General features: G+C 36.2%; 1 protein-coding gene across 7 annotated transcripts in view; it reads left to right on the forward strand.

Moving 5' to 3' along the window:
* The window catches only part of LOC119637611 (inhibitory POU protein), an 88,720-nt gene that overhangs the window by 13,336 nt on the left and 62,365 nt on the right, over positions 1-13,019 (forward strand). For all 7 annotated transcript variants that reach the window (XM_038033779.1, XM_038033783.1, XM_038033778.1 and 4 more), the window contains one exon: positions 1,972-2,028. In XM_038033779.1, the coding sequence (XP_037889707.1) occupies positions 1,972-2,028 (57 nt within the window). The remainder of the gene's footprint in view (positions 1-1,971; positions 2,029-13,019) is intronic.

Consider the following 13,019-nt stretch of genomic DNA (forward strand, 5'->3'; position numbering starts at 1 on the left):
ACTCAGATTTAGTTTCAGAAGATTCACAGAGCACCATGTAACAAAATTATCCAAGTCGCCTTGAAGCTGATGTGATTACGATTCAACAGAGAAGGAACAAAACAGTTTCACATCATCAGCGGACATTAAGATCTGACTGGAATTACTCACCGATGGAAGATCATTAATATATAAACTAAATAAAATGTGACCTAAGTGGCTGCCTTGAGGTACGCCAGACGTCACGGGGAATTGATCCGAGGTAATGAAGTTTAACAGAACCCTGAAAGATCTATTGTGCAGGTAAGAGCTTATCCATTTCACTAAATCAAAAGGTAAGCCAGAGCTTTGCTTAAATCAGTGTGTATTACATTTGTGCGAGAGCCACTGGCAAAAGCCTTGAAAACATGACAAGTAAACTCCAACAAATTGGTGACCGTAGATCTTCCTTTCCGAAAGCTATGCTGGTGTGGGGTAATATACGAATTAATGGCAAAGGCCAAATGCTGAGTCACAATTCGCTCAAACAACTTAGGCAAGACACTCAACTTGCCTAAGCCTCTGTAGTTCGCAACAAATTGTCTACTTCCACTTATGTGAATAGGAATAAGGAAACTACCCTTCCAATACAAAGGGAAAACACCTACGTTCAAAGACCGGTTAAAAATCTTAGAGGTAACACCATATAACTCGACAGCGCAAGATTTAAGTACATATGATGGAATTCCACCATGTCCAGGCGCACGACTTAAAATCCGCCCCTAATCTAGTCAGGGGATGGTCCCTATAAGTGGCGGCATGGTGGCGGTCGAGAAAAATTATAGGTAGGATATTTGAAAAAGGGCAATGGTATTTGTGTACGTTCGAGTGGAAAGTGGACATATCTGGAACATTGGGTACGACCATTACTTTCCAATGGCGCGCAGTCCGGAGGAAGAACGAAGGGTTACGATGGTGAGCCATGCGGTGTGCAGCCACCATAGGGCGAGTCAGTCACAGCCCTGAGAAAGGCAAGAAGTCCTCTTAAAGGACTTAATTAGACAAACCTCGTCTGCCTCTGCGGAACTTTACCATGATTATACCCAAACATAAGCACTACACAATTCACATTGCTCCAATATATGCAAAGTTTTATACACACTTTTTTCGCCCATGAGCACGTGAGCCTTTATCGATCATCTAGAAGTCTATGAATTGTATAATTAATTTGTTACGAAATAATATTTCGTGCTTTAAGTGTTTACAGTATTATTGTTATTATTATTAATATTATTATTACTGTGAATCATGTATCCTTCATTTGTAAAATACTAATTTGATTCTTCGGAAAGGTACCAAATTTAAATTACTTTCTATTTCAGCTTTGAATATATTCTTATCACCGTAAGACATTCTATAGGGACTTGCGTATGGGCATTTTAAATTACGCTTATTAACAACTTTCCCAAAGACGTATTTAAAAAATTTCAAAATGACTTGGAAAATACATTTTATTTTTTGTGTTGGGGTTGAGTTAATATTTTTGAATAATTGTTTTACAAAGAGATGTCAGCGGTGTCATCACCAAATTGTTTCGTAATCTAACATTTTGTGTGTGAACCAATTTACTCGACGTAGCTCTCAAGTCTTCTTTGTGGGCCGATCTTAAGCCTAGAAGAATTATTGGCAATCCCTCATACCACATTTTTGTCACAAGCTATAAGAACTGGTTTGAATTGACGACATAGCCGCACTACCTTTTGATTAATTTGAAGATGGTTGGCGGGAGGTGCGATTTAGCACATATCAAAAAATGTTGTTGATTTATTAAATATTGGAGATGAAAGATATCTTCTTCGATCAATGGTAATTGTTAATGAAACGAGCGAGCATGGATTCCAAAATGGCGCTGCAAGCGACAAACAATACTTTTTATACGCTCAAATTGAATTTAACATAACTCTAAAAATGTGTTGATCTTTGCTCTTATATATCGTTATTCCATCTTTTCAGACACGTTTACTAGAAGATGCATCTCTATTATGTAATTCATGGTCAGCACGTCAGAATGTAAGTGAGCAGAAAAATAATTTTTATATTATAAATGCACAATTAATTTTAATTTACGAATATCGTGTGTCTTTTGAGCCGATTAAAGGCTTAACACCACGTGAACGTGTTTTTATAGATGTACGTAAATGTTTCATACATTGTACATAAATCCACCTTTTTAATATTTACATGTTTACGTTTCGATCATCACTCTGTCGCTATACGTCGCTATACAAGCTAAGCTAGAAAAATAGGTTCCTTTACATAAGAATGAGAAGTAGGTGTGTGTTCTTTTATTTTCTTTTTTTTTTAATTTGAAAGTATTGGTCAATAATTAGTTCCGACCCGCTGAGCTTCATGTCACTTAGATTAAAAGAAAAAATAGAGAAAAATAAATAAAACGATATAAAAATTTAACTTATATTTTCATTTTTTATTTCTCCATAAGAGAAATATGGTTTTTCAAAACTTAATCTACAAACTTGTGCCCTTGACCTAGAGCCTACTATATAGTCGTGGAAATGCTAAAATATATGTATTCAAACTTACTATAAGTCTCACGTCAATCAAATGAAAGGACTTGTTTGTTTAGAATGTCACGCGTACAAAATGGACCGATTTTTACATAACATGTAGAGATACGTGTAGATGTTTATGTCAAGCTGCGTCTACTTATGCAATTATATCGCATGGAAGAAATAAAACACATTAAAAAGAGTTTTAAAGTTTTCATAAAAAAATGAGAAGGAAAAATCTTTGAAAATATATCAAATTATTTTTGGCTATTGAAACACATTTTTAAAATGAAATACATAGACGAGTCGACTTGTGTTCAGTGTAGTGCGTGTTTTCTATTCGTCTGCGTTTTTTCAATTGTTTCGGTGTTTTCGGTGTTTTTGTGTATTTAATTTCTGTCTTTTCAGTGTTATTGCTAAAACTGGTTAACGCGGATATCGCGTATGTGCTTTTGTTTCGTCTATATATAATAAAAAATAGAAAACAAAAACACAAAATAAAAAAAAAAAAATTGAAAACATTTGACACTTTTCTTTAGTAGTTCCCAACCTTCTTGCATAGTTCCCAAACCTTTTCAAATGAGTGGTTATTTCAAAAATAATAATAAATAGACAACAATAAGGCATAATGGCCCCGGGGCCGCCAGACAAAAACCCGAATAGATTTTATCTATTAAGTGATACATCCCCCCAAAGAAAAAAGAGTAAAAAATCAGATTTTCCGGTGTTGCCGATCAGGGATATAATCCCTATTGATAAAAAATATATTGTAATTTCTTCAACCGATGCTCCAATAACAATTTCCCAAATTAGCCCTTTTGCTATAAAGAAAGCTCTAGATAGCATTACAACATACATCGACTCGATCTCGATTCTACGCGATGGGAATTTACTGGTCCTCGCTGGGAACCCGCGCGCGACCGAAAAACTAATAAAGGCCAATTCTTTAGCTAATCTATGTGCTATTTCAGCTAAACTACATGAGAAACTTAACTCGGTTCGAGGCGTAATTTATGCCCCTTGCTTAAAGCATGTGCCGGAAGATGAAATTGTTCGCGAAATGGGCATTCAAGGAGTGACTGAAGCATATAAATTAACCAAACTGAATGATGACGGAAAAACACGCTCTCCTACAGGAAGGATTATTTTAACTTTTGATCGCTATCGATTAGCGCGAACAGTTGATGTGGCGTGGTATAAATGTAAAGTAGAACTATACATCCCAAATCCTATGAGGTGTAAAAATTGCCAACGCCTGGGTCATACGGCAAAAAGATGCACTAATGCTGCATCTTGTGCTAACTGTGGTCATCCTCCACATACTGAAAGCTGTACCCGCAGTTTCTGCATACATTGCAATGATCAACACTCAGCGTTAGACAAACAGTGCCCACGTTTTGTACAGATGCGTGAAATATTAAAAATCAAAACAGAAAACTGTAGCATGGGCGAAGCGCGACGCACATACCGGGAAAGAAATCCATCTGTAGCCCATGGAATTGGCAAAAGTAACACCTATGCTGCTGTTGCCTCGCAAATCGAGCCCAGTAAGACTTTAACTGCAACTGCTTCCAATGAAAAACCTGTTCCACCATTAACCAAAAATTATATTGCGAAACCAGTTACATCACTTGCCAAAGATAATATTGAAAAAACCAAAGCAATTGCAAATATTGAAAAAATCCAAACAACAACATATATGCTAAAATCTAATATACCAAATTCTCCAGAATCTCCAGCTCTCAACTTTACTCAACAAATCACAAGTGTTAATGAATCCATTCTTTCATCCCTCAATCAACCTTCAATTTCAAATTATTCACGTGCGCCAACCCGTTGCGCTTCAAATGTACCAAATCACCTAAATACAGATTATTCTGCTGGTAAGAATAAATCATTCACGAAAAATTCCTATAGTGACCTTCTCGACGGAGACGCTGACATGTCAACTTAACCCTCCCTCCACTTTGCTTACATGTCATTACAATTAAATAAAGTTTTTAAAATTCTACAATGGAACATTAAGGGACTTATTAGTAATTTTGATGAACTCCGTACACTCATAAATGATTTTAATCCAACCTTTTTATCGCTTCAAGAAACCCATTGTAGAAGCTCTTTTAATCCTATTCCACCCAAATCATATACTGGATACTTCACGAATGCTGATCAAAATTCATATTCCAAACAAGGAGTAGGTGTCTTTATAAAATCAAGTATACCTCACAAACGCATAAATTTTAGCTCAAATATACAAGCCGTAGCGATACAAATAATGTTAAATATAAAATTTACAGTGCTTTCGCTCTATATTCCACCTTCGCAATCGTTTTCTCAGCAAGAACTCTACAGTTTATTCTCCGTACTTTCACCCCCATTAATTATATGCGGCGATTTCAACAGCTGGAATACCATCTGGGGCACAACAGTGAACAACACTCGCGGTACTGTTTTAGAAAAGGCCTTTTTTCAAAGCAACCTTTGCGTTTTAAATGATGGAAAACCAACGCACTTCTCAACTCATCATACTTTTTCACATATTGATTTAACATGTTGCTCTCCATCACTTCTTCCTTTGGTGTCCTGGTCTATTTCTGATGATCTACATAATAGTGATCACTTTCCAATCATAATCGATCTTAAACTTTCAACGTCCTCTGCTACTCCAGCAAAACAGGCCAAATTCCTCCTAGATAAAGCGGATCAATTACTCAAAACAGGTGGAGTCATTTTTGAACTCAAAACCATTTAACGGAAACTGCAACCATGATGCTGCTATTATGTCTAAATCGATACGCACGGCTGCTCATCTTTCTATTCCTCAATCCAACACCTCTTTTAAACGAGCTAGGGTTCCATGGTGGAACAACACGCTTTCGTTTTTGAGGAAAAATAAAATGGATCTATGGCACCGCTTTAAGAGATGTCCTGATCAGAATCACTTGTTATTATACAAAAAGGCCAATGCTCTATTCAGGAAGGAATTACGGAAATCAAAGGCACTTAGTTTCGAACTTTTCTCGAGACGAATTCACAGAAATACATCAATGAAAGTTGTCTGGAACAAAATCAACAGACTTAATGGGACTTCAAACCTGAACCAAATTTCTGCCATCTGCACTCCCTATGGAACTTTAACTGACGCAGATGAGATTTCTAATTACTTTGGAAAAGTGTGGTGCGAATACTCCTCTGACAGCAACTTCTCCAGTGCTTTCATTGAAAATAAAAAGACTCCAATATCTTTTTCAAATAATATCGATAGATGTGCCATGTTCCTGGAAAATAGCGTATCTACCTCAGAACTTGGAAGTTGTCTCTCCAATTTGAAGGGGGAGACACCTGGTCTAGACCGCATCTCATACCAAATGATCAGTGCTATGTCTAAGTCTAGTAAAAAGAAATTACTGGACCTACATAATACGGTATTTATGACTGGCCATATACCCTACATGTGGAAAATGGCAACAGTTGTTCCAATTCCAAAGTCAAAAAATGTCTCCATCGCATCTGATTATCGCCCAATTTCTCTTTTATCTTGCCTCTCTAAGGTTTTAGAGAAGATTATGGCATCTAGATTATCTTGGTTTCTTGAATCCAAGAACCTGATAACAAAGCAACAAGTTGGTTTCAAGCGGGGTAGAGGATGCATCGACGCTCTGTTACATATTGATTATTTCATAAGCAAAGCAATTTCCGAACGTAATCACGTAACAATTCTCTCAATGGCTGCTTCTTTGTTTTCGTCTCATGCGCGAAAGTGTCAAAATAAAATTTGTTGCACGTGCTTATATGTAGTTGGACACACGGCTTGCTTCCAAATTATAATATAATAAAATTTCTGCTTCTTTCGTTTTCGATAGCGTAGCATGAGGTTGTATCTTGTAATATTTGTTACACACACAATCTTGCAGTAGGTGAGATTGTTAATTTCATTCGTTGAAATATGAATGACGTGTAGAAGACAAAAGGAGAAAGAAGAGGTCTCGCACAATTATAAGTTACGTATCTTGTTTTCTATTGGAAATCTGTGCAATTTAATTATAACCATGGTTATTTTTCTTTTGTATAGAAACAAATTGATGAAAACTATTGACAATTTGCTTATTTATTGAAGCAGCACGAAAGAAAAATGAAAAAATTTACAAACTAATTTTAATTGTTCTAATGGTCAGTTGCATACTGTAAAAAAGCAAAAGAAAGTACTGGACACCATGTTGACATCTATTAAACAAGAAATTATTCTTATTATTATTTACTGGGATAACTTCCATTATATGCAAGAAAAAAAAGCTCAAATGTTTAAAATGCAATGAAAAGGCAACAAAAATTATTTTGAAAAAAAGTAAAAAACTGTATTTATAACTTGAAAGAATACAGTGAAAAATTGCCAGAAAACCGCAAATAAAATAAAGAAAAAAATATTTAAACCGAAACAACAGCTAGGCGAGGTGTACACCATCCCTCCCATCCCTTACTTACAATATAATTACTATACAGTTAGTTTATACAAGCGAAACTTTAAGTTCCAGTCATTCTTAAGTCATCAATTAGGTAATTATCTTTCTTCATTTATACTATCAATAACATCTTCATCTCCAGTAGCACATAACCGGCATATCAGTCTCTTCTTTGTCTTATGTATATAATATGTATATAATATGTATATACATAATTGGTCTAGTCCATAATATCATTTAAGTAATCGTACATATATGCTTACATGTTATTTATTATTATTATTATTATTATTGTTATTATTAATTTCGCCAGAGAAATAAATTCTAAGACTAAACTCTTAAAAGCACTAGCATCTAAGACTATCGGCTTTCATTAAAAGCTCTACCGCACTTGAGATTCGAACCCACGACCTCAAGCAATGCGAAAACTCTTGATGGGAGCAAATCGATGGTAATAGAAGTAGGATAAATGAAATATTACGATAATATATAAAACATAAAAAAAAAAAAAGAAATGCATGGGCTATTCGCCTCCATAAATTTAGTTCAGTTGATCTGCCTCAAATAGGAAAATGCAGATTTGTTTTACGTATAACCTCTGCGTGTGATCTGCCGAAGAATGGAATAGATACCCCAGTTTTATTAAATGAAGTAAACATTGGAGTATCTCGTCGTGTAATTTTCTGAATTTCAGTGAGTTAACCTTAAAGAATGTGCAGTAAATTATGAGCTAATAAATATCTTTCCTATTCCTTGCAATAATTTCAGCAGCGTTTGTCATTTAACTGAAATATCTTTAATTTTCAAACAAAGCTTATCATTTTTTTCCGTTTATGGTCCTTTTGGTTTTCGTTTGTTTATTTATATTTATTTCTAGCTCGTTCTCAGTTTAATGCACATATAGTAAAAGATATTAAACCGAATAGGAAAAGCACCCGCACACTCATTTATATATGTACTTATGTCAAACGAGGAGTTGCATATGTAAACATTACATGGGATTTTGCCCATTCATGACCTTAACGCCACGTGGAGAGGACGCAGGCATTTCGTAGCTAGACTTATCGCAGGGTCAAATAAAGGGCCGGCAGATCTCTTTTTTTTGCCCTAAATGGTACAAAAGGAAGCCTTTTTTGCATTATGTTTCCGCTAGGGATAAAAAATCGATCTATTTTAAGACCAACAGTTTGGCAACTCTGTCGCGCGGCATAGTCGTCTAAATTTGTTTCAGCAATTAATATTTTAATTTCTTGTTTAATTTCATGACTATTTTGCCTTATAGTGTGTGAATTAATAATAAACTTTGAGAAGAAAGTGAGTGAATTCAAAGTAAAAGAAGTATTTTTTCTTTACGCTTTGATTCACTGCATTTTTGTAAACGAAAATTTGAGCTCTAATATAAATCTCTCCTTTTTGTTTTGTTTTTTATTTCTCTCTTTTTCTCTGTTTATTTTTTCGGTGTTTGCAGTTTGTTTTACTTTTGATCTCTTGTTACAGTGTTAACGTAACAGAAAAGTTTTGCTCAAATTGGTTGATAAATTTTTGTGTTAAGGATTTTTTTGCAATTTATCTGTCTGTTCTTCATAACCCAGTTCTGTCTTTTAGACTGGACATGGAGTGTTTATATACACCTTGTCGGGCGAAAACGAGCCCCTAACCTGAAAGATTCATTTCGTGTTGGCTTTGCGATCGCTTTGGCCATGGAAAGTGTGCCGGTATTATCGGCCGGGCTGCAGATGCAGTCGTTGACCCCTCGAAGGGATTGCGATGGTCATATCCTGACTGTAGGAAGCGGGACATAGACTTCTACAAATTGTTCACGGTGAAGAGAAATACTTTCTCTGAATTGAGTAAAAATCTCGGCTCCTTGTGAGAAAAGTTTCAGATTATTAAGACTAGGTTTGATGAGTGTCGTTTTATTGAGCACTCTCCTTCTTCCCAAGCTAGTAAAATCACAACTCGTAGCGTAGCATGTGGTGCGTCACCTCTAATTCCTCCTAAGTCCGAATCGTTGGTGCAAATTAGCGCTTCCAAAACGTTCTTTAAGAACGTCAGCGTTTCTGATATGGCTGACTCGGTCTGTAACAAAAACGTTATAAATAAGCCGGCAAGTCCTTCTGGTTTAAGCTATGCTGAAGTGGCGCCTCTTAGTGGCGTCACTCATTCAACTCAGGCGTCATCGCCTAAAACTAATAAAGAGCAATATAAATTATCATCTCCGCCCGGCTGTTCGAGTGTGAACGCTGGTCACCAAATTGGGCATGTCGCACAAGTTGCTCCGTTGGTAACCCCATCTATATTCTTCTCAACTAAAAACTCCCCAGTCGTGAACCCTACTGGTCCTGGTGGTGTATTAATTGCCATATCTGCGTCAGTCCCGTCCAATTCAATAGAATTTCCTACTACTCTTGACGTTGAATTTATCGCCATTCGAGTGAAAATGCCTAATAAACAATTATTTATAACCTGCTCCTATATTCCCCCAAATTCTGATATCTCCATATCTAAGAAACAGGCCGCCCTAATTTGTGAAGTGGCCAAGCAGTCGAAACCGTCCGATTTGCCTTAAGTGACTTGGCGTAATAGTGATAATTCTGGCTGTTTGATTCCTACTTCAACATCTGATAGAGCTATTGTGTTCTTTAACGAATTATTTGATCATAATTTAGTTCAATACAACCGTATCCCTAATTGTAATGGTATACTGCTTGATCTCTGCTTTGCTAATTTCCCTGGGGTTAGTGTAAATCGTTGCCCACCTTTTAGTTTACCTGAGGATCCTTATCATCCAGCAATGCGCATTTCCTTTCATTACAAGCATGATGGTTCGTTCGAAATGTTTTAATATTCCAAATCTAACTTTTTCAAATAAATATTACGATTTTCATAGAGTCAATATGGTATTGCTAAAATATTACCTTTCACATATAAGGCTTCATTTCTCAACCGGAAGTATTGAAAGCTTATTGTCGTCGTTCTACAATACATTAAATCTAGCTATTGCTGCATCTGTTCCGATCAAGTAGTGCCGACCTCGAAGCAGGTGTCCATCGTGGTTTAATAGTGCAACTAAATATTACAAGAACAGAAAAAACACGCTATTCAAAAAATATTCGAAAAGTGGCTCTGCTCTTGACTATTTCGCTTACTCCGTGGCAAGCCATAGATTTAACTCCCTCAACCACCAATATTATTGCAGATACCTTCAGTTCATTAAATTCGCCCTTTTTGCTAATCCTAAATACTTTTTTAAATTTGTTAACTCAAAAAGAAAAATTTCCACACATCTCTCGCATGTTTCTTTTAGTGGCTCTGATTCCTCGGATGATTTTGAGATCTCAAATCTGTTCGCTGAGTACTTCCATCGAAACTTTTCGACTGCTAACTCCGATTTATCCGCAAACTACCCATATCCTGTAACTAATTCGGTTATTGCTGAGGATGATGTTTTTAAAGGCTTGACCTCTCAAATATATAGTTGTGCGTCTGAACCTGATGGAATTCGATCATGTGTACTTAAAGCTTGCGCTGTCGAGTTTTGTGGTGTTATCTCTAAGATTTTTAACAGGTCTTTGTAGTTAGGTGTTTTCCCCTTGTGTTGGAAGAGCAGTTTCCTTATTCCTATTTACAAAAGTGGAAGTAGACAACTTGTTGAGAACTACAGAGGCATAGGCAAGTTGAGTGTCTTGCCTAAACTGCTCGAGAGAATTCTGACTCAGCATTTGGCCTTTGCCATTAATTCGTATATTACTCCACACCAGCATAGCTTTTGGAAAGGAAGATCTACGGTCACTAATTTGTTAGAGTTTACTTGTTGTGTTTTCAAGGCTTTTGCCAGTGGCTCTCGCACTGTTGAGTATGCCTCTGTTGTGTGGTCTCCTTCATATAGGTCCAATGAATCTGTTTAAAAGCAATTCTTGCTGTTTGCCTCAGTTAGGTTGCTTCTGTTGTCCTTACCGTCTCTCGAAAAACGTAGATTTGTTCTTGGCGTTTCCTTCGCAATCAGAGTAATAAATGGTGCTATTGGCTCGCCTGCAGTACTTGGTGAAATAAGCACTTTACCATGGTTAAGCTAAGTCGATGTAAATATAGTTATAAGCTGTTTAACCCGCTCAGAGTTGTTTGCAAGAACCTAAATGATGTCTATTACTTATTCTCATTATCGGACTCTTTAAAGTCCTTTAAAGCAACATTGCTTAATGCGCGTAATTTACCTATGTCGTACTTAAACTAGCTCTTCTTAACCTTAAAAAGTCACGATGAGTCGAAAATGAATTGTTGTTAACTATTATCGGTTGCTAAGCTTGTACATGATTGCGATGGCTTAGGGGTTCAATCGCAAATTTGGTCCTGTACCGGTTGTGAGTGTGGCTATATGCTAGTTGTGTACATGCTTTTTTTTTCTTTTTTGTGTAAGCAGAATAAATAAATAAATAAACAATGAGACCGAACAGAAAGCCGACTCGATTTGGCAGAAAGCCAATATTCTCTTTTTAATGGAACAAGAAGAGTGCGATCTGTGATTACCTGTTAATGTTTGGTGAAGCGGTTAGTACCAAATAGTACCGGCATCGCTTAATCGGTTTAAAGCATTCACTGTTCAAAGACCGAATCAGATATCAAAAGAAGCAATACAAAGTCACTTATCTACATGACATTTATCCACCCATCCACACGATAAAGTCGATTCGCGTTACGTTGCAAGCACTCAACTGGAAGCAGAAGTCCATGCTGGTTATTCACCAAATAATATCTTTTCTATTTGCTTATATCAACGATACATGCGTTTATTAAGCTACGCTTCGATTCGTCCAAGATGTGAAAATATCAATGAATAACATTCACAGCGAAAGGGGAAAGTTTTTAAAATCGTGCCATTCAAAACTTTTCGGATAGGTACAAAAAATGTACGTAGCATAACGGTGATCAATATTTGGAGCAAAGCATTTTTCTATCATTTTCCTAGAATAAATATGTATTTTCTATGCATATAGGGTCATATTTATATATCTATGTTTGCAGACAATGCAGTATTTGAAAACAATGTTACATGACACTATTATTCCTGGAGAACAAGTTCTTTTGTTTCTTGTCTTTTTCTTTTCAGATCATTAATGAAGGAATATAAGCATAACGATTTAAATATCTGCAATTTTGCAATTGGGTTCATACGTGCAAGTTGCAATCATACATACACATAGTGAAATAAAAGCATAAAAAGGTGTTAAAAAACGCAGAAAATATGAGGAACGCTTCTAACTGTTGTGCAACGTTTGCAAGAAGAAGTGAAGCTAATAAAAGTTGTTACAAGGGGCCTTGACGTCTTTGAGAGCGTTACCTTTCCAAAAATGAAAAGATCATCTTCGTTTTAAATTCTATTTTACGCATAGAGAGCCACAATTCAAGACCAGACTCTCATCGATCTAAAACTTGTATTAAATAGGCTGAAAACCCCTGCAGTTGTTAACATGTTTTAGAACGAGAAAATTTCGAGCAAAGTCACATAACAAAGCGAAAAGTTGTGAACGTTTATGATAAAGAGACTGCTCGTGTTATACTTTATAGATGCTTATACTAACCTCCTTTAAGGGTAACTCATCGTATAGCTATGAAGTTTTCGGGAACAGCCACTGGCTCAGAAGATACGACCAGCTACAGTTATTTCACTTCTTTAGCAGGTAGGCTTGGTAGCATAGTTGTAGGTAGACCATGTTTATTCCCGCTAAACTGTTCATCTTCACGTAAAGACTTAGCAAAGCAAGAATAGCTAAATGAACACGGAACTATGACCGGGCTTAGCGGTTCGAACTTCAATTCCCTAAATAATTACTTTTGCGGCATAGTTGAGTGGGAATGCTATAAAAACCGTACTATATCTAATGCATATTGACCGAATCTTGACGGGGATTTATTGAAGAACCATGAGGATAGCCGTCAACTCGCATCTTAGAATTATAATAAACTCTTCAAGAAATATAAACAAATTAGCTTTATCACAACGGCACTATATCCTCAAATACATATTTATGCTTGC

This window comes from Glossina fuscipes, unplaced genomic scaffold (genome assembly GCF_014805625.2).
Source record: "Glossina fuscipes isolate IAEA_lab_2018 unplaced genomic scaffold, Yale_Gfus_2 60, whole genome shotgun sequence".
NCBI classification, from domain to species: Eukaryota; Metazoa; Arthropoda; class Insecta; order Diptera; family Glossinidae; genus Glossina; species Glossina fuscipes.